Raw genomic sequence first — 27,515 nt, forward strand, 5'->3', positions numbered from 1 at the left:
CACTCACTCATTCGAGCATCCTTCATAGAAGGAACTCAGTTAAGTCACAGAGCGCTGCCTTCCTCCCTCGCCCCCAGCACCACGAGAAAGCCATCTACCTACAGACAGGTAATGGGGTGATTGGTCAGTAAGCCAGACACAGCAGACATACAGAAGGGGAAGTTCCATGGCAGGGTGACTCAGGTGAGTATAGACGGGGTTAGGGGAGCACCTCCACGTCCTTGATCCCCTAAGACCGTTCTTTTTGTGTGTTTGAATGGCTCCTTGAGTACTGATTCTGCACAGTGATGGACGTGTCGGAGCCCAGAGGGGGCTTTTGGGGAGCAGGTTTCTGAGGAGGTAAACCATGGACGGCCAAAGTGAGACCTCCGGAAAGAAAACTGGACCACGTGCTACTGCAGGCTGAGACGGTCTTGAGTTTCAGTCTCCCCAAGAGAGGAGGAGCTGAAAAGATTCTCAAGACTCCTAATGGTGGGCGGTTGTGTGTGTTTGTCCTGCACGGAGCCGGGGCGTTGGGCTGGGACTGTGCAAGTGGCTCCGTGAGCCTGTGTGGAGGCCCTGTCAATAGGTCGGACTGCAAGCGTACGGACCCTTTGGTTCCGCAGAAGTCAGCCGAGGCTGCCTGTAAAACCCCGGCTTAGTGAGACCCGCCTCCATTTTTCATTAGCTTGTCCTCAAAGCGGCGGACTGAGCTCCATGTAACTTGGGTAAGAAATAAGTGCCCTGTTCATTGTGAGCACCCGGGCCGTTACTCCAAAATAGCCCACAGGAAGCGGCATTGCAAAGGTCAATTCTTCTGGAAAGGAAGGAACAACAAGCCATCTATCTGCAATTGTAATGAGCAGAGCCTGGCCTCTGACCCCACGCCATTACCTAACAATCCGGGATTGAATGCCATGCTGGCCTCTGCTTCCTGTGAATGTGGAGGTCGGGGTCCCATCCAGAGGGCGGCCGGGACATCTGCAGGATCAGAGTCGCCCTCTGCCCAGCTGGCTGTCACTGATGAGCGTGAAGTCTTCCAGAACAGTGCGTCAGCCCAGGCTCCTTGCTTTACAAAGACAGTGAATTAGAAGCTTGAGCAACCGAGGCTGGGGGCTAGGATTTTCTCCCCTGTCCCTTTCCCCTGTACTGGCTGCTTCATTTCATTCCACCAACAGCCAGGACAGGCTTGGGACACACTTAGCCTTTCGGAGAGAACTTTGCACCAGGTTTTTGTGTGCTTGTTTGTTTTTCTTTGTTAATTGGACTTCTACAGCCAAGAGTAACAGTCAAATACTGAAGAATAAAAAGAAATGGATTATTAGCAGAGAACAGGTATAAAGTCTGAGCCCCGTGCCTCGCATATATCAGGTCCGTTATAAAGACTGTAACCAGTCAGAATGACTCAGGAGGCCAGCTGCGAGACCGCCCCCAAAACAAGTCTGCCCATTGACCTCAAAGGAAACACCTTGTGATTCTCCTGCACAACGTTTCTGAAAATTCTGTGGAACACAATGATCAGAACCACCTGAGCAGTTTCTGGAACTCCCTTCCCAGACCTTCCTGAGGATCTCCAGAGCAAACGCCAGGGGTTTGGATTCTTAACCCACACCTGGCAGTTGCTCAGTAGCACTCACTCCCACCTGAGAGGTTTGGGTTTTGCCCCACGGTGATGAATGTCGGCCCTGAAGCTTGAAGGCAGGGTTAAAGACACAGGCTGTGTCTGTGAACAGATCTGGGGTGGGGGCAGGGGGTGCCGACTTACCCCTTAGCCACATGACCTCGAGGAAGCTACTCCGCGCTGTTTCCTCGTGGTACATTCAGGGTTTTAAACGCACGACCCCGTAGGGTGCATTGCAGCGTGGCGCTCTGATTCTACGAGGAACGTAAGGAATGATCACTAAAGAGGTTAAGCAACTGGCTCAGACTGTTCAACAGTCAGGATTCCTCAGTTTGCCCCAGACAGAAAAGCCTATGAAGGCAAGAGGCGTTTCTCATTGGTTTGCTTTCTTCCCAAGCCCCTAGCGAGTGCTGGGGCAGCAGGAATGAAGGAAGGGCCCTGCAGGGCCTGAAGGTTGACAGTAGGGCTGGATTTGAACCGGGGCTTGGACCCAGGCCTTGCTTCCAGGCGAAGCGTTGAGATTCCCCGGCCCTGGGAAGGGGGCCCCTGGGCAGACTGGCTTTTTTTTTTATTTAAGGCCTGCACTTCGTTGAGGGGTTTGAACTGGTTTGGGGGAACACGGGGAGAATCTAGGTGTGGAGGGAGATAGTGAGGAAAGTTACATTCCAGGAGGAAGAGATGAAAAGAGAAGGAATTTCCTCAAACTCTGGCCACCCGGCTCTTAGCATGGGGGCATGGGTCAGGAAGAGTGGGGGCTCAGGGACAGCTTTGTACAGGTGTGTCTCCTGCCTGGCTCCACAGTAGAACCACTGGGGTCTTTGAGAACCACTCAGGCATGGCTCCTCTTAGGAGATTCAGAGTTAAATAAACTGGGCGGGGTTGGTGGAGTTAGCTCCTTAACACTTGGGGTTCTAAGAAGCTAAGCCAGGCTCTCAGGAGGAAGAGGTGGAGGTCACCGGGGATTAGGGCTTGAAGGCAAAGCCCACCACTCACCTCACTGGTATTTCCTGACACGCTCCCCGGGGAGGGTCTCATTCCAAAGGCATGGGAGTGCTCCCAGGACCTGTATTTTTAAGAGACAAACCCAGATAATTCTCACAAACACAAAAGTTTGGGGAACATCTCCATTCACCCTTTTCTGGGTCCACTGCACCACAAGAAACATAAGTCAATGTAGCAACGTAAAACCTAAAGCAATACATCAAAAGCTTTATGTCCAGACGCTGCGTGCCTGCAAGTCCAAGTTTATTTCTCAGGCACCAGACAACCACTTGGGGGCTTAGGGGATGGCCCGGGACGCCCGCCTGGCTGGGGACCGCCTTTCAGACCTGCTACCCGCGTTCCGCGAGTTCTCGGCAAGCCGGGGAGCGAGCAGCCGAGTCATCATTTCCAGCCTCGGACTGGAAAAGCTGGACCGTGCAGCCGCGAGTGCTCTTGGCAGCCGGGCGCCCGGGGCCCCGCGGCCACATCATCCTGGGGCGGGGATGTGTGCGCTCCGGGCCACGTCTGTGCCGCCGGGGCGCGCGGCCGGGGAGGCGCCCTGCACCGAGCCGCCCCGGGGGTGGGCGAGCGCCGGATCTGGGCGGGACCCTGGCTGGGACCCTGAGCGGTCTCTAGGACCCGCGGGACGCCGCCGGGGGGCGGGGTGCGGGGGAGACCATAATTTGTTCCGTGGTAATGAGACGGTGACTGTTGGCCGTGGATCCTTTTCACAGGCTTGCCCTCTCTCACTAACGATCTCCCTCGTCCCCGCGCCAACTCGGACAGCTTGCTCATTTACTGCAACGGTCAGGGCTGGCTCGTGCCAGAGCCGCGCGCGCGCGCACACACGGGGGGAAAACTTTTTTTTTTAATGAAAGCCTAGACTAGCTCGTCCGCGGCGCGGGCGCTGCGCGAGGGGTTCGGAGCTGACTCCCCGCAGCAGGAAATCCCTCGGGTCGCGACTCCCAGCCCCCGCTCGCCGTCCGCGTGGAATGGTGCGCGCTAGCCGCGGGACCCCGAGAGCTGCTGCACCGAAGGCCGGCGACCATGGCAGCGCGCCCTCCGCCCGCGCCCCCCGCCCGCGCCCTCCTGCTCGCCCTGGCTGGGGCCCTGCTAGCGCCCGGCGCCGCCCGAGGTAAGTCGAAGAGTCCCGGCGGCCCCCTGCCTGCCCCTCCTCTGCTCTCCCGCCCGCCGCCTGGGGTCGTCCGCTGGCTCTGGACTCACCCCCGGTGGCGCTTCGCGCAGCCCAGGGGGGACGCCGGGTGGGCGGGGCTGCCCAGCAAAGCGCACACTGGGGCGTATCAGCTGAGCCCTCGGGCTCGGGCTACGGGCCGTGGGAGGACAGTCCCTACCTCCCTTCCACCACCACCACCACCACCACCAGGTGCCAATTCCCGGGGTAAGCAGGCAGCACTCGGCTTGGGGCCGGGAAGCCGCCATCGCGTAGCCCAGACGGCTCAGCCTTGGGGCTGCCTGCCTGCGGCCTCGCCCCGACGCCCCGTCCCCTACCTCTCGGGTGTCATTTGCCACGGTGTCTAAGCCTTGACATTACACGTGTCGCCAAGGATGATGCACATCGGGTCATCTTACCCTATTCCTTAGTGACACCCCCAATCCAGGCTCTGGGTCGACCCCACCAAGTTCCCTTTCCACCCCTCCTCCCCACGGATACCCTTGGGGGACGCGCAACAACCACGCAGGTGAGTCGCCCCCTTCTCCGCAGGTGTGCCTGCTGCGTCCCACAGCAGTCCCCATTTTAAAAAGATTGTCTTGTTTTCTTTAGTTTTCTTTCCCTCTTTTGTCAGTTACGGGTCGCTCCCCGGTTGTCAGTGGTGGCCAAACTTGAGCAGAATGTTCCTGCCTCCCGCCACTACATCAGTTGCTCAGCCATAGAAAATCGCTTTTTTGCACCTCGTGCAAAGCGACAACTCATTTCGAAGTGAAAGTGTGGCTATTCTAGCTGTTTGATAGATCTAGATTTCCCGGAGTTCTAGCCCCTTAAAACCGGGCACCTGTGGATCCTGGCGTAACGAGGACTCGCCCAGCAGGTGTCTTTTTTAACAACTCGGATGCTCCCCTCGGTCGCCGCCGCCGTCTCGCTGCCGCTAGAGGCGCTGTCGGCCCACCAACGAACGACGGGCCCTGACCTCCAGCCCTACGTTTCCACGGTTCTATACCCAGGCTTTTTTTTTTTTCTTTTGCAACAAGTGGCCGCCACCGTGACCCGTTACCACTTTATGGCACGCTTTATTCTGCAGTTGCCACCGCTGCCCTCCACCCGTACCGCATCTCCTGTGACGTGGCTGAAACCCAGCTCTCGTTAAAATCCACACAGCAAGTAAGGCCAATTTGGGAATCCATGATTAAATCAAAGCATTGCCCAGAGCTATGAAGCAGCAAGGAGGAAGCCAAGAAGGAGCTGCTGCTGACTGTGTAGTTCAGGAACTCTGACCTGCAGGCGAAAAAGAGAGCGCTCACAAGTGTTTTGAAAGCCTTTTGTACAAATTGGTCCTTTTGAATGTTTCCTGAGAAATCACTTTTTGGAAAACTGAAACAGAATCTCAAAGTGTGGCTGAGGTGGCCTTTAACTCCACACATGCTCTCTACACATGAACAGAATTCCACCGGGCATGGACACTTTTTTTAAGTGGAAAATGTTCACTAAATCAAGCTAATAACGGGAAAATATTTTATAGAGGGGGGCTTTTATTATGTCGTGACTGCAGCTTTGGCGGGGAGACTTTTTCCTTAGGGTAGATATGACTCAGAATAGAATGCCAGTTCAACCTAAACATTTTGAATGGGTTTTGTGTGATATCCCAGGATTCATTTCTTCTTTATCCTAGGTTCTCCATATCAAGTCTTAAATCAGGGCCCCAAATCCTAGCATTGTTTACACATCCAAACATACGACAAAACATTTCTTTGTGTTGGCAAGAGGAAAGGAGGAAGTGCTATTTGTTGAAGGTGGGGTGTATCCTGGGCTTTGTCTCCCTGTATGTTAGTTACCCTGAGCCCCAAACAGTTGCTCACTTGGTACCCTTCAGGGGCATGTTCGTCCTAATACATCCCAAACAGAGCCTGAGGCCCCAAACCTCTACTCCTGAGTTCATTCCTTCCCCAGTAGTCCCAGCAAAGTAATAACATCCTCTGCCTTCTCCAGATGCCTCATGCTAATACCCAGTAAGCCATCCCTAAGTCATCCCTTTCTCTCCATAAGCCACAAATCTTCAAAGTATATTCCCACCTTCGTTTTACCTGTTTTTGCAGAAGCACCTTATCCTCTGTAGGGCAGGCTCCTCGCTGGTCTACCTCCTTTCTTATCATTCTCACTCCCTCTACCCCAGCCACACTGGCTTCTGTTCTTTCCAACTTTTTTTAACAGCAATATTCAGTTTTACATTATGAATGCAAATACTGTGCCCAGTCAAGCCGCCCAGTGTTCTATGATTCCCTTTTATCCCTCTTGCAACTTTTTGTTTTTCCTGGAGTTAGTAATTGCTTTGGTGTTTAAATGTTTTGCTGTGTGTGTATGTGTTTGTACTAATCTTTATTTCCAAAATTTCTGGGAGAAGTATTAAATTCCTTTCAACAGTATCAGGCATACCAGGTAATCTGTCCATTGTTTATTTTTTTCTTGGTGTTATCCACCTGTTCCAATATAAACTAGTTACTTTTTAGGCGTGCGATATAGCTGTTGTCTCTACCCTTATTGCCAAGACGCTGGAAATTCCTCCTGCATCCTTCCCGTGTTGGATCACCTGTTCTGTAAGCACTGTAACTTTCTCTTTCTTAGTTTATTCCTTGTTTTTGTGGAGCACATTTTCTAGTAACTTCCCAAAGAAGAGTGCGTGGGAGGTAACATGTTTTTGAGAACTTGCTACAATGCTTTCTTTCACCTGCAAATAACAGAAAACCTGACTACAGAAATTTTTTAAAGGTTCTTTTTCTTTACCTTTCCATAACACACAATTGTGAAGTGAGTCAGTGATGCTATTGGGGACTCAAGCTGTTTTGTTTGTGTCTGCCATACTTATATGTTGGCTTTTGCCATTACACTTGCTGCCTCTTGGTCACATGGTGGCTGTTGCACCTCTTGGCGTTCTATCTGCATTCCAGGAAGTAATAGGGCAGAAGAGGCAGGAGCAGAGCCAACCAAATCTGTTTTATCAGAAAAATATGGATATTTCTGGAAACTTTTGTAGCAGATTTTCTCTTGGCCAAACTGTGGCCCAGGACCACTGCCAGCTGCACAGGAAGATAGAAAAGTAAATATTTTTAGCTGCTGCAAATAAAACTGAGTCCTGTGAGTAGGAAAGAAGGTTAGAATATGTGTCTGCACACAAATATCTTTATATATGTTGCCCTTGATTGCTAGTTTGTTTAGGTATAAAATTCCAAGGTGAAGTCCTATTTCCTCAACATTTTATAAGACTTTCCTTCACCATCTCTATGCCCTTTGCTGCCTGAGATCCTGATGGCTGTCTGTCCATCCTTTGCATGTAGCCTGTTTTTCCGTCCGCTTTTCTGTCTCTCATCATCTTTCTATCCCGGTATTTCCGCATCTCCTGATGATGTGCTTCAGCTAAGTTCTTGGGAGAAATCGTGCTGGAAACTCTAGCCTTTCAGTTGGGAAACTTCATGCTGCTCAGCTCTGGTAGATTTTATTGTATCATTTCTTCAGTGATCTCTTCCGCACTGTTTTTATCATGCTTTTCCTGAAACTGCTGTAAGCTGGATGGCCCAAGCTCCTGAAAATGTCCTCTGGTTTTCTTACCTATTTTTCATCTCTCTGTATTTTTGTTCTACCTTCTGGGAGAGTTTGATTTCATTTTCCAGCTCTGCTATTCAACTTATTTATTTCTGCTATGAGATATTTAATTTCCAAGGGGTGTTTCTTGTTCTATGAATGTTCCTTTTTTTTTAAGTGTTCTGTTCACTTTTTTTTTAATAATGGATGCAAGATTTCTATGAACTCATGAGTGTATTTTTATTTCATAAGCATTGCTTTGGCTCACAACATCCTCACATTTGCTTCCAGAGTCTCCCCTCCCCGACTTGTGGTAGCCTGTGGCTTTCTTCAAGGGCCTACGTATCAGCTCTCTGTTAATGTTGAATGATGAGACCCAGGAAAGCCGGTGGATAGTCCCGCGTGCTTCAGAAGCTCACATTTCGATGTGGGGACTGCCACACATCAGGGCCTCTGTCATTTTTCTCAGGTCGGTCCGTTTCCCCACAGAGGAGCCCCACAGCCTCCACCATGGAAGGGTACGCCTGGGGCCAGGGTCTGAGAGCTGAGTGGGCAGAGCAGGGTTCACATGGACGTCTCGCTACTCAGTGTGGTTTCTCTTTTAATATTTTTTTTAATCAAAATATTCTGTTTTCATTGTGGCACCAGATGACCCCTCCCTCGCTCTCAGCTAGGCCTCGGGTCTCGAGTACAGAACCTGTCTGCCCCCGTGTCTCCAGAAAACCCATCTCCTGGTGTGTTGGGGACAGAGGGGCTGTCACCTCACTGCGCCGGCTGTGCAGGGACCCTGGCACTCTCACTTGTCCTTGGGTGGCCGCTGGGCCCAGCCATATGGACTATCAGAGAGACCCAGGGCCTCTGCCGGGCCCATGTCACCTTGGTGATGGCTTCTCTCATCTCCAGGCAACAGGGCTCCAGCTCTGTCTTCTCTGCTGAGTCTCACCTGTCCTCCATCTTCCAGAGCTTGGCTGCTTCCTCTCACCGTCACTCAAATTCTTCGTTTTGTATTATTATTATTACTATTACTACCATCGCCTGTGGGTGTGCCGTGGCATCCACACGTCATCACGCTTTCATCACCACGCCCACATACAGTCGGGCTTCTGCCCCTCCCTCCTTGTTTGGCTCGCTTTTCTCCTCCCTGTGGAAACAAAAATTACCTCCACTTTTTAATGTTTTGAAACTTTTTTTTAAAAGATCTATAAATACTCAGCGTCAACACACACCTAATTAGATAGATGTTGCAGCTGTGGGAGCTGTAAAGCTTTTTTTTAAAAAAAAAGGAATGTGGCTACATCTTCTTCATCAGAAGGGGCAGCACATCTCCCTGGTACGCAGGAGGCCGTAATGAACGCGTTACAGCTGCAGGGAAAATTTTCGGTTTTGTATCCGACTGCGTTCCAGAGGCCTCTTTAAGTTGAATTGTCCCTGCGGTATCTGTAATTTACACAGACAGGCGTGGAGGCGTTTCGGATGTCCTTCTGCGGCGATTGGCAGGCGCGCGCCGGCTGTGCGCCCGCGGGGGCGTATTGCACAGCCGGGAAGTGTGTGGGGTCCTTGCATCCTCGGCTCTCTGCGATCCAGAACGCGAAGTTGATCCAATCGAGACAGAATGTTTCAGGAAATCGCTTCTGTGCGTTTTTAGTAGCTGTTACTCTATGGGTGTTTTTTTAGTATTTTATTAAACCCACAGTTTTTATATCAGGCCATAGTTACTTAAACAGGCATTTATCGAGTGCTCTGGCGCCTGGAGCTGGTCTGGGATTTTGCGTGCACTGTTGCGCGCGGTTGGTGCAGTCTTCACCATCACCCAACAGAGGGGGAGACCAGGAGGGCTTCGGGGGGTCCTACCAAGTGGCAGGCGCAGGGCCGCCTCACCGGGGAGACCAGGTCTTCACCTCGCCGTGATCAATACTCCCTGATCAATGCACTCTGTCTGCGGAGTAACGAAAATGTCTATGGCAATGAGAGTGAGGCTCAGTTTGGTTTAAAACAGAATGTAGTGCAATTAAACTTGATCGCCAGTTGAAATGTGCGCGTGGAATGTCGAGCTTTCCAACAGGGTCGCCCTTTGGTTCTGTCTCCTCCTGCTCCATTCAGGTCCTGCCCAACATCCCGGGCCTCCGACCCACGCGTGCGGCGGAGAGCTGAATAATTCAGCGTCGGGCGGCCGTTCCTTGCCCTTGACGCTTTTATGCCGCTCCAAGGCTGCACGAAGAGCTCTGCTTGTAGGCAACCGCTGAAAACGTGGGGCGCTCTCATCCGGGAAACTATGGACCTTCCGGCTGTTCCCCTGCTTCGGGATGCCCCCCACTCGGGTCAGACCCGCCTTTCCTCCCCCAGCTGGGCCTGGGAGCAGCTGCCTAGATGGGACAAAAAGGGTCCTTGTCAGGATAGGATTCAGGCCAGGACAGGATGGAAGCTTTTCTCACCGGATCTATGGTTGCGGGCATCTGAGTATCATCCGAGAGCCTGGTTTTGCTTTTTTGTCTTTGTTTTTTAAATGCTGGGTTGTTTGGGAGTCTTCTCCGGATGCTTCAGTTTGGATTTGGAGGCTGTGTCCCACCCTAAACACATCTGGTTAACGGAACAGACATATTTCTGAAGCGAGGCATACTGAGTACAGTTTAATTTCTGAACTAAAATAATGTGTTAGCCAATTTCAGCATAATTTGAGATATGATCATGAAAAAGATGATTGCTAAAGAATTTCTCTTTATCTATTCCCTTACTCCCTCATCATTTATTCCCTTATAAAACGTGAAATATTTTAAAAGTTGACAAAAGGACCTAGAATATGCTGCCCATATTTTTGCCAGACTTCTATATATGCTTCAGGATTTTTAAAATTTAAACATGTAAAATTTTAAAGATAGATTTATAACGATCCCCTGTTCTTACCCACCCAATTCCTCCTCCTTCTGCAGAAGAAGCTAACCACTCTTCTAAAGTTGGTTGGTTTGTATGTATGTACATACTCCTGATCAATATTTGATATTGCTTTTGCATTTAAATATTATATAAGCGGAACCCTGCTGTATGCAACAGCCTTCTGCAACTTGCTTTTTAAAAATGAATATACTTTAAAGACTTATTCAGGCTGATGTCTGTGCTTGCTTCATTCCTGTTAGTGGAGCGACTGAATCATTCATTGTGCCTACCCTGTTGATAAACGTCTGTTTTCCCCAACCTCTTGATGTGGCAATGGTGCAAGATGCTCGCACCGATCTCCTGGTACACAGCGGATTGCTGAGCTGTGGAGTACGCCAGTTTTCTGCGCTGATGCATCCAGCTATGTTGCTTTCTACACTGGTTGTACCAACTGACGTTCTGACTTGCTAGCGAGTTCTAGTGACCCACATTTTTGCCAATTCTTAGCACTTTCAGACTTTTAAACATTGCCACGCTGGATGTGAAATGTTCCATTGTTTTAAGTGGCACTTTCCTTATTACGAGAAGCCAAGCCTTTTTCTGTGTTTATATTGTTTCTTCTTTGAATTAGTTATTCTTATCATTTGGCCATGTTTTTTCGTTTGAAGTTCAGTTTAAGAAATCCTTCTCTCTTTCCTAAGCTTCAAAATAGATTTTTAAATAATTTCTTCTAAATTTTAACTTTTCACTGTTTACTTTTACTGTAACAGGAACTTATTTTTGAGTTATTGTATTAGGTTTGCATCTATTTTCCCCGTAGAGATAACGTAACCAGTAGCCCTGGTAACATTTGTTGGATCCTTCCCTCCTTTTGATAAACACCATGTGAACACAGGCAGGCTTCTGGGTTCCTTCTTACGTTGGACTGTTTTTTATCCTGTTTCTAACATTACACCGTTTTCCGTATCCTACACCGCACGAGGAGGCTCACACATGTAGGCTGGTTGGCACGGCAGGGTGTGGAGGGCAGGCACTGAGGTCAGCTCCCAGGGGCTTGCCTATCAGCTCTGCCCCCTGGTCACGGACATGGGACCTCGACAAGGTCATCAACCATCCTGTGTTGTCGGGACTTGCCCAGTTTTGCTACAGAGAAGCTCATGTGGCAGAAGGCCCCTGAGTGCTGGGCAAGCGTGACGACGGTGGGTCACTCTGACCCTCAGACAAATTATGTCATCCCTGTTCCTCCCGTGAAGAAATGGTGACAACAATGGCATCTGCCCCCATAGGAGTGCGGAAAGTGCTTCGACCAGAGCCTGGCCCCAGATAAGCACCCCAGAAAAGGTCGATTTCCCCTCTTCTTCTCCCTCACTCCCCTTTAAAGTCATTTTGACTCTACTTGAAACGTTGGTATTTCATGTGAACTTGAGAATCTCCTTGTTCCGTTCTGCAGAATACCCCTGGGAACTTATAGGTTAATTTGGGAAAGAATCGACATTTTCATGATGTCAAATCTCCCTGCGATGGAAAGTGTGCGGGGGGTTTGACACCAGGACATCCTGTGGTCGCTTTTTTATTTACGTGTTTTCTTTAATGTTATTCAATAAGTTTCAATAACTTTTTCTCAGAAATTGGGCGCATCTTTGAAAGCTGTATTTCTAGGTACCCTAAATGCCTAATAGACTTGTTGTTACTCTGAAAGGTATCAGTGTCCTTATTTTTAGATTTGAACGTTTTCATATGGAAAATTGTAAATGTGCAGAAGTAGACAGTCAGGCATAACGAACAGATGTGTCTATCACCCGGCTTCTGCAGGTACCAACCGGCTCACGGCTACTATTGTTTTATCTGTGAGTTACATCCTTTTTATAAGTTCCAGTGGATGTTTTCTTTTCAGTATAAATGAATGTTACTTATTTTTCTACTTTGATTTTGTACTGAGCCACCTTGTTTGATTTTTGTTAGTTCTAATAGTTTGTGGACTGACTTCATAGAAATCCGCAGAGAATGGCCACTAACTTTCCTTTCTCTAAATGTCTTCGTGGAGTTTTCCTTTCCAAGCTGTGCTGTTAGCCGCACGGGGTGAGTTGGGGAGCTTTACATTTTCTCTTTTCCTAGGGCAGCTGAGGGATAGCAGGTTATTTTTTCTTTCACGGTTGTTGGAACTGGTCTTAATAGCATGAAAGTACGCTGCGTTTTTCACCAGAAGTTTGACAATTGATTCAACCCCCTCAAATGGCTGTAGTGCTCTTCATATTTTCTCTTCCTTTCTGAAAGAATTCTGTTGCATTTCTATTGGTTAGATCTCTTTTATTTTTTCCTGTTTCATTAAATCTGGCCCCTGCTTGGAGTTTGTGTTGTTCTATTTCTCTCCTCTGTGTTCAAAGCTTCGCTCCTTCATTTTCAGTCACCCTTTTCTTCCGTCACTCCCACACAGGGTGAAGTTTCCCTCCAAGTCCTGCGTCCACTGTTGCCCACGTTTTGCTTTTAGTGTGACGCCATCCCATCCAAAGTGTCCCGCAGGCCACAACTCAGCTGTGATTTTGGATTACTGACCCACCGAGGCCCTTGTTCCTACTGGTGTGTGTGCGAGTGCGGAAGTGTGGGTCTTACTTTCCAAGTGCTTGAGTGAGGGGATCTTTGTTGTGTACACCTGGTTTTATTGCACCGCATCAGAGAAAGTGGCCTGTGTCCCGTTGATTCTCGTACACGAAGTGTTCTCGGTGAGCCAGTCCATTGTTAATGTTTGTAAAAATCACACGTGGGTTTGAAACTATGCGCTAGTAAGGATCGGGGATAGCATTCTAGATACGTTAACTAGATTAAGCTTGTTAACTGATGTTAAATGTTCTATTATGATGAATTACAATGTTTTGGTTCAATATTTCTCTTTCTAAGGGAGGCTTGAAGACTCTAATATAACCACGGATTTTCCATTTTCCTTGTAATTCTGTCAGTTTGGCATTATCCCCTTTGAGGTTAATTTGTGGGCTCCATTAAGCTGTGTACAGGTTCAGATTAGTCTAAGGCAAATATTACTGTATCAGTTTTCTTTTGGTCAATATCTTTCTACTGTATCTTTTCTATGTCTTTACTTTCCAATTTTCTACGTCATTAAATTTCACACCTGTCTGTTGTAAACAAAACATTCTGTTTGTAATTGCTGCCTTGTAACTACCTACTTTCGCCCACCTACATTTCTTCTGATTTTTGGTGTTTTTGAACTCTTCCTCCATTTTTTTCTCCACTTACCATTGCTATTTTTACGCCTTTTCTTCTTCTCTGTCCCCTGTTCTATTGCTGAAGGATTATGTACTTCTACTTCAGCTCCGGTTCTATTAATTTAGATGTTAGGTGTGTGTTTCCACAATTTTAGTGGGACAGTTACATTGTTAACATTCGCACTTCAGGCAGCAGTGTGTGCAGGGGGTGGGGGGGGTGAGGGGTGCAGTCACTGGCCTCCCTGAAACAACACTGCGGGCTGAGAATGCTTGGATGCCTCTCATCACCCCCCCGCCCCCCCCAACTTATACTGCTGTTTCCCAGCATTTTGTTCCACCATTTGGCAACGCATCTCATGAAAAACCAGGGGGGTGGGGGTGGCGGTAGGCTTGGTTTTGTTTGTCATCGTCCTGGCTCATTTGGGTTGATCCAGTGTGACCAGCTGCTTGCACCATCACGGTTTCGTACAGACCACGCCTGCCTCCGGGATTCAGCGGGCTTCCCATCAAAGCAGCGTGCCACGGGGGCCTGGGAGTAGCGAATTCCCTGCATTTGCTTGCCTGAAAAATGTTTTTCTCTTTTCGGTGGACGTTAGCTTAGCTAAGCACGGAGTCTGAGGCAGGGTCACGCACTGTGCCCCCCCGCCTCTCCTGCTGCTGTGCACGCCTGCGGTGTAAAGATGGTTCCTCTGCGCCAAGCCTGCCTTGTTCTGGGGGGGCTCTTGGCACTGTTTTCCCTGTGTGTCTCTCTGTGGAGTTCTGTAGCTTTATTATCATTTTGTATGGGCTTATTCGTAATTTGTGTATATGGCCTTCCTCTGCTCCTTGAATCTGATCAATTATGGAAAATTCTCTGCCATTTTCTCGTTAATCACTGTTTTGTCTTTATTTTCTCTATTGCCCTCTCTGGAACTTTTATTATGTCGAATTGGACCTATTCACTCAGTCTTCCTGCTTTTAATTTCTCTGTGTCTCTTCATCACCCTTCTTTGTAATCTGGGCAGTGTCTCCAACTCTGAATTCCATTTCACAATTCTCTCTCGCTGAGTCCAAATCGCTGTTTAAACGGTTCAAGGGCTTACATTGCATTTTCCACTGTCTTTAATGCTTCATTTATGGAATCTTTATTTGGTCTTTTTTCAAGCCTGCTAGATCTTTTACAAATAATGTCCTTTCATTATATTCTGAAGTTGGTGGGTTTCTACGTATCCTTCTATGTCTTGAAAATTTGGGGTATATATCGATATGTTGTTATCCTTTTCAGATTATTCTCTCGTCCTCAGGGTGCTGAGTCTGTGTTGTCATGGATTACCTCTTCCTATGCCTTGCCATTGCGAGTTGCAGACTCATTTTTAGTGTCTCCCGTCTCTGGGGGAGCCCTGTGTGCCTCAGACCGTGAATGGCCCAGTGGAGCCGTTAGGTGCTGCAAGTGTTTCGTTGAGCCCAGTTTTCATGTTAATTTCTCATTGTGGCAACTTGACTCCACATGGTTATTATAATTGTGGTCTCCATGTGCGTGTGGCAAAGGCTCGAAGTTTTTATATATTTCCCTTGGGAGACTCCTTAACCCTCACCGGCCCTCTGGGTTGACGGGGCCACTCTGCAGTCTCCCTGGGGCATTTGGGAGAGTCACTCTAGCCCTTTGAACTTGGGAAGGGCAGTTCTGAGCGAGCCTCTCAGCTCCCGTCCCCGTGCCGTGTGCTTGATTCAGGGCTTCCTGTCGCTACAATCACTTCTCCTAGGCTGTGGGTCTGGACCTGCTGGCCCTCTTGCGTTTCCAGGTATCGGCAGGGCCTCAGAGCTCTGGCTATAAATTCCCTTTGTGTGTATAGATCCCGTTAGTTTCCTGTCCTTCCTTTCTAGTTCACTTACGTATATATACGCTGCTAACATGTCACGTTACACTGAGTGTTTCTACGTGGTTGTAGCAGGAAGCTTTTCTCTCTGCATCAGCTCAGTACACACCCTGCTTTCAGAACTGGAGTCCCCTCCCCACTGATTCCGTGGCTCTGAGTCCTCACGTTAATTGGCCTGCTGTCCTCCGATTCCGCCAGGGGCTGGGGACGGGACAGTGAGCGAGGGCACAGACCCTCACCTCGGGGCAGGCGGAGCGAATGGACCCTAGAGATGTACGGAAATTGCGGGAGCTCCCCTGGCGTCCTGCCTGTCCGCTTCCAATGCCCCCAACTCGGTCACAGAAGCGAGTCAGCCGCTGTCCTGTGGACACGCCCGTCTTCGCCATGGCAGCTGCTGGAGGGAGACACGCTGGGGTTGGGGCCTAGCTGAGCTTTGTGGGGGGGTGACCATCAGCTGTTCCCATCACCCTCTGGCTGAGGCAGAGTGGCAACAGCTGGGAAACAAGGCCACTTACACTCCCCGAAGCCACTGCTCTGCCAGCGGAGGTGCTACCAGAATTCCTGTTACATGAGCCTTTGGGGAGCGTAAACTGGACGTGCTCCATTCTTCAAAGTCCCAGAACAGAAGGCGATGACTGAAACGCTCGCCCATACACCTCTGTACGTTTTGTAATGAGTAACACGATCCCGTATGGACTGATTTCTCCAGTGACGGATCTAGAAAAATCAGACGTCTGATTCGTCACTAAACTTTGGATCAAGTCGACTCAGTTCATTCAGTTTTACTTCCAGTTTCTCAGCAGGGAAACGTCTGTCCCTTCAAGCACCGGCAGTAAACGGTTGTCCTGAAGCTCCTTCTCATGACCGCTCACACATGAGGCCCTTCTCTTGTTCTTGCGTCTGCTCCCCTTACAAAGTGTGCTTCAGCCTCCATTCCCACTCCGTACAGGTGAGCGACCAAGACTCTGGGGACAGAGGCACAAGGGGACGGTCACCTCAAAAGGGGAGGCAGAAGGGACCGGATAGGAGGTAGTTGGAAAGCTGAGCCAAGAGAGCTGCTTTAAAGCCTTTAAAAAAAAAAAAACGCCTGTAGCAGAAGCTGCCGCTTTGCTCATGGACGTAAATGCCAGCAAATAATGAGATACCTTCAGCTCCTGACATCCCGATTTCAGGGGTGCCCAGCGCGGCGTGTTCTCCACTGTGGCCGAGAAGCTGGGAGGCTGCTGGGCGAGTGGCCTCGATGCTGCCCTGGAAGGAGGAGGCCTGACTCTGAGCCCTGGCCTGGCCTCCTTACAGCCACGTGGCCCTGAGGAACCTGCTGAAGGGTTCTGGACATCAGTTTGCTACGGGTCCAAGCAGAGGAAGGGTGAGCACCCTCCCTGGGCGGCAGTGAGCACGGCGCGAGGCGAGTGTTGGGCAAAGCGTTTTGTGATGTACGGTCCTCCCTTCAGGTGGAGGGGGGCTGGGCACGTGGGTCTAGTGTTGAGATCGCCATTTCACTGGTGAGGGGTGGAAGGCACAGAGAGCGCAAGGTCTGCTTTAGCCCCTGCACCTCGAAAGAAGCTGAGCCAGCCCAAAGCAGACGGATGATTTCCAAGGCCAAGTGGTGAAGCATTGGGCTGCCGTGGGAAGGACCTCGCCTTCCAAGTTACCCTGGCAGGGGCGGAGCCTTCGCAGCCTTCCCGTCTTGTGTCGATCTGGGGGTATAGGGGTTTGAGGAGCCAACAGCTCGTCTCTCCAGGAAGGCCCTGAGCTAGAGCAGCACTTGAGACCTTCACAGTGTCGGTCTTGGAGACCTACCCCTGACCTTCAGGGATCAACAGGAAATAGAGGCCAGGGGCCCATCTGCAGGGCCCAGCCTCTGGGACGTTTTGTTTCTACGTGAAAGGAGCATGTGGACGTCACTGACGTGATTCACGTACAGGGAAGCTCACTGCATGGTGATTGCATGTCTGCTCTCTCACAGATAAATGCAGGGCTGTCCCCACTGCATCTGCCCGTGGTGGCTCCAGGAAATACTACACCGTAAATGCACGACATGAGTGTACTCGTTACCTATCGCTGTGTGACAAGCTGCCGCGACTCTGGGGTTCAGAATCACACACGTTCATGATCACAGTTTTTGTGAGTCAGGGATGTGGGGGCAGCTTAGCCGGGTCCCCTGCTTCTGCTTCTCTCTCAGCTGCAACCAGGGTGTCCACCTGGCGGGGGCTCACCTGGAGGTTGGACTGGGAACGGACCTGCTTCCAAGTGCATGAGGTTGCTGGCAGAATTCGGTTCCTTGGGAGCTGTCAGACTGGGGACCTGAGTCCCCAGTGGGCCGCTGCCAGGCGCCCTGCCTCATCCCCTAACGGGTGAGCCTGTCCCACGGTCCAGCTGCTTCATCAAAGCAAGCAAGCCTAGAGGGCAACAGAGAGGCTGCTGGAAAGACAAATGTCACACGCCTTGTAATCTAATCATGGGCATTACAGCCATGTCCCATCGGTTAGGAGAAAGTCACCCGGCCAGCCCCTCTCGAGGGGAGGAGATTGGACCAGGAGGTGGTGTCGCTGGCAACCACCGACTGGCCTACACGTGAGTTAATTGGATAAGGCACCGCTGATATCAGGTATGGCTTTGACGCTGGAAGCGTCTGTTTGAGAGGTGTCCACTTGCATGTCCAGGCGTCCAAACTGGCGGCAGCGTCCCGTTCGTACGGTGGCTCTGTATCTGCGTTTTCATGCGTTCCCTGTCCAGCTGTTCCCTGACCTTCTTGCCGCAGAGGTCCTTGCCTCTGCCAGCCAGCTCTGACCCCGCCTTCAACTCCAATGCACGGCTTGACTCCTGCCTCACTTCGACATCCCCTCCTCGGGGGACCCTGTTCTTGGCCCTTGCACCCCACTCCCGTGGGGAATGGGTCCCCCTGTGAAGTGCGTCCTGGGGGCTCCCCATTCGTGCAGCAGAGCACTTACCACATGCTAATCAGCTGGTTGTCTTGTTGGAGAAGAGATGACATGCCCGTCACTACCTGGGGTCCCCAGCACTCAGCACGTCCCAGCTGCTCAGTAAACACGGCACCATTTGTGGGCACCCCGCTCCGCACACTCCTTTCCCTTTCCGACGGATTGGCTCGCCACGCTCCACCCTGCGCCTAACTGTTTGACTCTGCGTGATTTCTCCTGTGAAAGAATCAGCACGTGTGGAAGATCTGTTTTACAAAGACCACGTGGCCCAATATTGGGCACCGAACAGGTAGTGTCCATGAGTGAGCCACAAGAAACGTCGCTAAGGAGTAGTGGAAATTACTGAATGTCGTTTTTCTATCGGATAGAACGTGCGAGCTGATCATTTCATAAAAACCGGAAGCTGTCTCTACCCAGCGCAGCCTGTTCCCGTGGTCACCCGAGAAGCACACAGGTGGGAGGGCGCGGATGAATAGTTCTGTGCTGGTTTGGGCCGGGTCCTCTGTAGCTGCTATCCAGCGACCTGAAAGACGCATCAAACTGTATATTCGCTCTTTCGCTTTTCAGTCCCCACTCCCACTTCAAACTTTTGAAGTAATTTGAACCCAAATGAGTCAAAATTCAGTTGGGTAAAATAAGTCTTTCTCAATTAGAGCTCAGCTTCAGCAACTACAAAGGCAACCAAAAAACAAACCCCCAGACCTCCCATGGGGCTCATTGACAAATCACAAATGTTACTTTGTTTCATATTGCTTCCTTACATTGACCTTCCCTTCCGTCCAAGTCGGAGGACAGTGGTTTGGAGGAAAACATTTTTACATACAGAAATCTGAAAACATCAAAGTTCATTGTTGGTAAACTCACAGAAGTTTTAAAAAGCACATTTCTGAAGGTTGTGCCCTGTTTATTTTTATAATACATTTCCCTATCGATGGTTTACATCAATCCTTTGCACCAAGAGCATAAAAACGAAGCCCGGAACACAACATTTTGAAGGAGCTTATCAAAGGAACAGTGAAACTGAGTGTTGCTGATGGGTGTTAATATAAATAAGGAGCAGCCTGATTAGGTATGATTTGGGGAATATGGACTGTTTAGGGCCACACGCTGGCATGCCGTTCTTTTCCTGTTTATATACAGATGAACAACTTAGGGTTAGGGGAGCTGACCCCCTCCCTGCTCCCTGCATGCATTCAAAAATTGGCTTATAACTCTGGCCCTCCCCCCCAGAATTTAACTATTACTAACAGCCTACTGTTGGCTGGGAGCCTTGCTGATAACATGAACAGTCAATTAACACATATTTTGTATATTGGATGGATTTTATACTGTATTCTTACAATGTCAGCTAGAGAAAATAAAACAGTATTAAAATTATAAGGAAAATACATTTACATTATTTATTTTACATTTATAGTATTTATTGAAAAACAATCGGCGTGTAAGTGAGCCCCCATTGTTCAAACCCATGCTGCTGTGTTCAAGGCTCAGCTCTGTGTGTGTGTGTGTGTGTGTGTGTGTGTGAGTGTGACAGAGAGCAGAAATAGAGTGCTGGGTTTAATTTCCCCAATTTTGTTAAGGATTTATGTCTGTGTTCGTAAGATATGTGGTTTGTAATGTTCTTCTTGCTGTATTCTTGTCGAAATTACACATCCCGCATAAGAGGGAGCGAGGTTTTCCTTCCTCCTCTATTGGGTGAAAGATCTCACGTGTGATGGTTACCATTTCTCTCTTAAATGTCTGCTAGAACTCGTCAGTGTGGCTCTGTGGGCCTGGAAAGGGGTGTGTGCATGTGTGTGTTGGGGGAGGCGTTAATCGTGAATTCCATCTCTTCCACAAATATATATAAGCCATGCAGACTTTTTTCATTCTTGTGCCAGTTTTGGTAGTTTGTGTCTCAAAGAATGTGTGTGTGTCCTCCGAGTCAACAAGTTCCGGGGCATACGCTTTCGTCATATTTTCTCATCATCCTAATGCCTTCAGAAGTTGCATCCAGAGATGAGTTTATAATGACGGCCCCGTCCTTACTTCCTGGAACTGACAGATCACAGTTGCCAGGGCCATCTGGCTGGGACACTGCCGCCCCATCGGGGGCCAGGGCTCAAACTGACAAAGCGTGTTTTCTCCCGCCTTTCCTCTTGCAAAGAGGGTAACGTTTTATCAATGGATCCCCTGCCCCTTTTTCAATGACTTCTGCTCTTTAACACTTCTTTCCTTTCTCTTCATCTTCAGTGTGCTCATCTGTGAACTTCTTCCGGTGGGTCCTTAGATTATCGGCACGAAACCTTTTCCATTCCTGTGCGACCATTTAGAAACATAACTCGCTCTGCAAGTGCTCCTTAACTGCCCATTACACAGTTTTAGGGGCTGTGTTTTCCTTACATTTCAGTTCAAAATGTTTTAAAACTTCTCTTGTAATTCTTTTCTCCGACCCAGGCTTTCAGAACCCATGGTCTCACTCCCACATAGCTGAGGACTTCTAAAAACACCTTTTTGTTATTAATTTCTAATTTTGCTTTCTTGTGATCAGAGAATAGATTCCATACGATTCTGGCCGTTCCATTTGTTGAGACATGTCTCACGGCCCAGCTGACGGTCTCTCCCGGTGACCACCCCACGAGCCGTGGAAGGGAATGCGTCTCCTGCAGCTGCCAGATGGGGCCCTGTTCCATACACAGCAAGCCTGTCGGGCGGTGTTGTCAAATCTTCTGTAGACTTACAGAAGGTGACTGATGTTTTGTTGGCCATTTCTGTCGATTACTCGGAGGGTGGTACAACCTTTAACTAGAGTTGTTAATTGATCTATTTCTCCTATCAGTTTTCTTCATGCATCTTGAAACTCTTAATTAGGTTTATACGTATCTAGGATTGTCATGTCTGCTTGATGAATTGACCTTTTATTACTACACAATTTCCTCTTTCCCCAGGTGGTAATTCTTTTCTGTAAGTCTACTCTGACTGGTGTTAATGTAGCCACCTCAGCTTGCTCACGCTCAGTCTAGGAATAGGTATGTACAGAGTGGCTTTTTCCATTATTATTATTATTATTATTATTATCATTATTATTATTATTTATTACTACTACTACTTTCAGCCTGTGTATTTACACCTAAAATGCATTTCTTGCAAACAGTAAATAGCTGACTTTGCATTTTAATCCCTTCAGAGGGTCTGCCTTTAAAAGGAGACCTTTAATTCAATTACATTTAATGTAATTATTTGTGTGGGGAGTTCAGCTCGTTCTCTTGCTGTTTCTTTTATACTTGCCCTGTGTATTTTTGTTTCTCTTTTTCCTTCTTTTCCTGTTTCCTTTTGGATGGAGTCGTATTTTTAAAGCTCCGTTTCTCAGTTTGATTACGGTTATTTCTTAGTGGTCGCTCCAGCGGTTGGACTGTGTGTCTTTAACTCGCTGTGTGATCTCAGGGGTCGGAGAAATCCGTGATCCCGCTCCGCACGCAGCCCAGGCAGGCTCCGGGAAGTCCGCGTGGTGTTTTCTCTGGTAGTTTCACGGTTCTGTTTTTCTTCAGCGTGTATCATAGACCCAGCTAGCAGTTATTTTGATACAGACCAGGACTAGGAATCCACTTTCTTTTCAGATGGGGACCACCGTGACCACTATGTTATTTCAATTGACTTGAAATGCCACCCTGACCGTACACCAACTTTCCGTGCATAATTGGCTTGGCCGCCTCGTCTTCTTTTGCTTCTGGTGATCTGTCCATCCAGGGATGAGCACTGTGTGCTTAATCATCGCTACTGAATCACTCTGAAACGCTCACCCTGTTCTTTCAGAATTCTTCTCGCTCTCTCGTTCATTTTCCACTTGAACTTGAGACTCCGGAAGACAGCTCAGTGAGCGTGAACAGGGCCACACTGAGGTTGCAGACAAATGCAGACAGGAGTAAGCACCTCTAGCCTGTGCTGTGCTGCGGTTTGCCTCCCAGGACCTACTGGGCCTCTTCCACCTGCTGTCCTGAAGCCTCCTCATCACCAGTTCATGGCATTGTCATTTTCAATTATCGTCACGTGGTCTTTGCTGATTTCCTAGATTAAAATAATTCAATTCACATAATGAATTCATTGTTGGGGTTTAGGGGTCTACTAAGCAACACCACTCTTCCCTTCTTAAGTTCAGAACTAACTGACGACTCAGGAGGCTGAAGGTTAGAGGTCAGACGATCGGTTATTACTGAGAAGTGGATCGGAGATGTGGGCTTCCAGCCTGTGGCTGAGGGGGGTTGCTTGTTCATTCCCAGATCTGACAGCCATCGGTCTTGCTGGACAATGTGGGGTTGAGCCTCCCGGAGTCGCTGCCCTTGACGTGTGGCGGGGGCAGCCCAGAATAAACAGGTCGTAGACAGACAGATGCAAAAGGAGAAGGAGAACCCGGAGGAAACTCAGCCACACACCCAGTTCCTCCTCCCAGTCTCTGCTGTCCTGTATGTTGCCTTCCCGGAGGAGTTGGGGAGGAGGGGAGGCCAGGGGTAAGCTCCTGCACCAGGAGCAAGGATGGGGCGTGGGCGGAAGAGTTGGGGGGAGAACCTCTGTAAATACTTCCTAATGCAGTTGAATTCCACCCCCTGATGTTTACCAACAATTCGTGATGCTTTCAGGAATTGTCAGTTCCCACCCGCGGTCATGTTGCTATTGAGGTATTTGTCTTCTCTTTCGGGTTTGTTAAGAGCTGTGTGTATATTATGGCACTTACCCAGCTGTGAGCCATAATTTTGAGAGAACAGCATTTTAATTCATTTCCTATAAGCATTTTTTAGGTGCTCTTTCCCTTGCTATATTTTTTCTTGTCATTATAAATGGGATCCAATTTTATTCTAGTAAGAGTATTTGTTTGTATTGATTTATATGTACATTCTGGGACTTGCCTGTTTATAAAAATATCTTGTTGTTTTTAGTAGATATGGGTTGATTTTCTTGGGTTTCCCAGGTAACTAACTAATCATATTGCCTATAAATAATTTCTCTTTTCTAACGTTTATTTCTCTGCATTCTTTTTTTGTTTTTTATTGCTTCCTTGCAGCCTCTCAAAGAACAACTTTAGAAACTTGGACAAGTAGCAAGCATCCCTTTGATGTTTGGCCTTTAACGGGAGGGCCCCTGGTGCTTCCCCATCGCTTATGACACAGAATGCAGATTTCAGGTGCAAGTTCATTATTTTAAGGAAGAATCTATTTCTGGTTTTAATGGAGAAATTTTAAAAATCAGCATTGGATACTGAGTTTTATTTACTGTCTTTTGGGCATTTGCTGAGACACCATGTCTCCCCGCCTCCCTCTCTTTTTAATCCTTTGACCTACTCATGTAAATATTCCTTGACTTACTGATATAATTAGTCAATGACAGATTACCTGGTATAAAAACATCTTTACATTTTTGGAACATATCCAATTCTGTCGAGTTGTTTCGTACTTTTTTTAATATGCTGCTGAATTTAATTTCCTGGTGCTCTAATTAAGACTTTCCACCTCTCTATTAAGAAGGTAAAGTGGTCTTATATTAGTTGTTTATTGACACAATAAAACTGCTTGATAAATTGGCTCTAGATTCAGGGGCTTAAAACAAGGAAACATTTCTTCAGTTCGAGAGTCTTCGAGTCAGGGACTTACCTCAGGTGGCTCTGCTCTCAGGGAGGCCTCCTGCTGCATTGGTGGGTCCACTGACTGTTGATGGGGTGACTGGGCCCCACCCCCGTGTCTTGCCCGTCCCTCCAGCAGGCCAAGCCCAGCGCCTTCTCACTGGGAAGGAAGAAGACAGGGACACAGGAGCCCTGATGCTCAAGCCCGCTTCCAGCCTCTGCTCCCTGTCAGGTAGGCGAAGCCAGAAGCAAGGGGAGGGTTAATAGGCTCCACCTCTTGAGTCTCAAAGCCAAATCCAAGCCCCAAAGCAAGCAATTCCCAGGGGCACAGATAGGGCCGTTCAGGGAACCAGTCGCAATCTGGCCGTGTCCTTTGTCCTGCCCATGTCTGAGTTGGTGGGTGGGCAGTGAGAATAACATGAGAATAATCTGCCTTTGGGGGCTTCAGAACTTTCCCTCGACAATATTTGTGTCCAGTGTCTCCATGGGACTTAAATCTCTTACAGATTTGTCATTCTTCCATGGCCCCTGGTGGTGCTGTTTCTGATGAGCCAATGTTGCTCACATTGTTTGTTCCCTGGGAAATCTTCTATTTTATCTCTGCGTTCAGATTTAGTAGTATACAGAATGTATAATACTTGACTGTCATTTAAATTTTGTGTCTCAAATTTTACCCATGTCTCTTTATTTACAATTTATCTTTCTCCTTGTTTGGACTTATCAGAATTTGGGATATGTATTTGGTCTGTCTGAGAATTAAGTCTTGGATTTATTTTTATTTTTATTTTTTATATATTTATTGATTATGCTATTAGTTGTCCCATTTCCCCCCCTTCCCTCCACTCCATCCTGCCCACCCCCTCCCTCCCACATTCCCCCACTATAGTTCATGTCTGTGGGTCATACTTATAAGTTCTTTGGCTTCTACATTTCCTATACTATTCTTACCCTCCCCCTGTCTATTTTCTACCTACCATTTATGCTACTTATTTCCCCCCTCTCTCCCCCTCCCCCTCACCTGTTGATAACCCTCCATGTGATCTCCATTTCTGTGGTTCAGTTCCTCTTCTAGTTTGCTTTTGTTTTTGTTTTAGGTGTGGTTGTTAATAACTGTGAGTTTGCTGTCATTTTTACTGTTCCTATTTTTTATCTTCTTTTTCTTAGATAAATTCCTTTAACATTTCATATAATAAGGGCTTGGTGATGATGAACTCCTTTAACTTGACCTTATCTGAGAAGCACCTTGTCTGCCCTCCCATTCTAAATGATAGCTTTGCTGGATACAGTAATCTTGGATGTAGGTCCTTGTCTTTCATGACTTCAAATACTTCTTTCCAGCCCCTCCTTCCTTGCCTGTAAGGTGTCTTTTGAGAAATCAGCTGACAGTCTTTTGGGAAGTCCTTTGTAGGTAACTCTCTGCTTTTCTCTTGCTGCTTTTAAGATTCTCTCCTTCTCTTTCATCTTGGCTAATGTAATTATGATGTGTCTTGGTGTGTTCCTCCTTGGGTCCAGCTTCTTTGGGACTCTCTGAGCTTCCGGGACTTTGGGACTTTGGGACTTCCTGGAAGTCCATTTCCTTTGCCAGACTGGGGAAGTTCTCCTTCATTATTTGTTCAGATGAGTTTTCAATTCTTGCTCTTCCTCTTCTCCTTCTGGCACCCCTATAATTTGGATGTTGGAATGTTTAAAGTTGACTGGAGGTTCCTAAGGCTCTCCTCATTTTTTTTGAATTCTTGTTTCTTCATTCTTTCCTGGTTGGATGTTTCTTTCTCCCTTCTGGTCCACACCATTGATCTGAGTCCCAGTTTCCTTCGCATCACTATTGGTTCCCTGTACATTTTCCTTTGTTTCTCTTAGCATAGGCTTCATTTTTTCATCTAGTTTTCGAACAAATTCAACCAATTCTGTGAGCATCTTAATAACCAGTGTTTTGAACTGTGCATCCGATAGGTTGGCTTTCTCTTCCTCGCTTAGTTGTATTTTTTCTGGAGCTTTGATCTGTTCTTTCATTTGGGCCATTTCTTTTTTTTGTTTTGGCGTGCCTGTTATGTATAGGGGCGGATCCTTGGGTGTTCACCGGGAAGGGGTCACGCTGGTAGCTGCGCTGTGACGCTGTACGTGGGGGAGGGGCCGAGAGGGAGCAATGGCGCCCGCTCCACTCTGCAGGATTTCAGTCACTCCCTCCACTACCCACAATCAAATTGGGCCCCTCTGGTGCTGATTCCCGTGTGGGTGGGCTTGTGCACACGCTCTAGGCCCCTGTGGGTCTCTCCAACGACCTCTCCTGTGAGACTGGGAGTTTCTCCCGCTGCCGCTTCAACCCCCACGGGTGTTTTCACTCACGTTTGAGGCTTTATTTCCCCACGCTGGAGCCCTGGGTTGCCTGGTCGCTCCCCCGCCATTCCTCCCAGTTTATCTATGAGAGAATGTGGGGCCACAGGGTCTGCCAGCCACCACCTTGTGGGGTCTTCTAGTTGCAGCCTGGTCTGCCCCACTCCACAACCCTCCACCTCGCTGGGTCCACCAGCCACCGCCATGCTTCGAGTCCTCTCCACCCTGGCTGCCCGTCTCCGCCCCTCCTATCGGTCTGGGTGAGTGTTTCTGCTTTATCTGCTTGGTTGTCAGACTTCTATACAGTTCGATTTTCTGTCAGTTCTGGTTGTTTTTTGTTTTTAAATTGTTGGCCTTTTGGTTGTGGGAGGAGGCGCAGTGTGTCTACCTATGCCTCCATCTTGGCCGGAAGCCCTAGTCTTGGATTTATTAATCAGATCTATTGCTTTTATGTAGGAGTTCTAATTTAGTAACTTTTGTTTTTGTAACTTCTTTCTATTAATTTTCATTGTCTTGGTTTACTTCTAGTTTAATTCTTAGTTCATACATTTATATCTCTTGATATCAATAATAAATGCATTTAGAACTATATATTTTCTTATTAGTAAATTTTTGGCTCCCCCTATCCCCTGTTTATTTTGATGTGTAGTCTTCCTTAGACAGAATTTAAAACATTTTCTATTTTTAAAAATATTTTCCTTTTTCTGTGTGAATTGCTGTGTGAAGATTGACATAAACTATCTTGCGAGTTTGGATTTTCTGTGACCTACTGGCAATTTCAAGATTGAGACAAATTCTCATATAAATACGTGAAAAGCTTCCACCTCCTTGTTTGGCTACTACTCCAAAACAAAATAACTATAGATTTAGAATTCTATTGCTTGAATATCTTTTTAGAGTATTCCTTTAACCAGAAAAAGAATTCCTTAGCAGTGGTCTCCAGAAATCTCGCCTGTCAGTGCCCTGCCAGTCTCCGAGCAAGTGGAGGGGTGGGAAGGCTGGACGGTCGGGAACACATTTCTCCCCAAAGATGACTTCCTGAAGCTTTTATTTTTTGCATAGCCAACTAGTTTGTTCTAAGCATTAAGTGTGATTTATTTCCATTACAACTCTAAAAAAATTAGTGATGTAAATTTCAGTTAAATTTAAGTGTCATTTGCAAATATAATTGCTAATAAGATATATAGAATGTAAAGGATCTGGCGATTGAGGGATAGATCAGAACCTAGGAACTCATCCAGTCCTGTGGTTACCGACCTGTCCTCCGTTCCCTCCACAAGGGTTCACGAGCGCCTACTGCGAGCAGGACACCATGCGTGGTCCCTTCTCAGTCCTCCCCTGTCCTTCCCCCCAAAATATAGGATTGCTGGTTACTT

The 27,515-nt window shown here is 48.1% G+C and overlaps 1 protein-coding gene across 1 annotated transcript in view; it reads left to right on the plus strand.

Moving 5' to 3' along the window:
- The first annotated feature begins 3,440 nt into the window (after nucleotides 1–3,440).
- Nucleotides 3,441–27,515, plus strand: part of ADAM12 (ADAM metallopeptidase domain 12) — a 280,799-nt gene continuing 256,724 nt past the window's right edge. The window contains exon 1 of the mRNA XM_053922662.1: nucleotides 3,441–3,716. Within this exon, the coding sequence (XP_053778637.1) occupies nucleotides 3,629–3,716 (88 nt within the window). The 5' untranslated portion in view covers nucleotides 3,441–3,628. The remainder of the gene's footprint in view (nucleotides 3,717–27,515) is intronic.

The sequence above is a fragment of the Desmodus rotundus genome, chromosome 4 (genome assembly GCF_022682495.2).
Source record: "Desmodus rotundus isolate HL8 chromosome 4, HLdesRot8A.1, whole genome shotgun sequence".
In the NCBI taxonomy this organism is placed as follows: domain Eukaryota; kingdom Metazoa; phylum Chordata; class Mammalia; order Chiroptera; family Phyllostomidae; genus Desmodus; species Desmodus rotundus.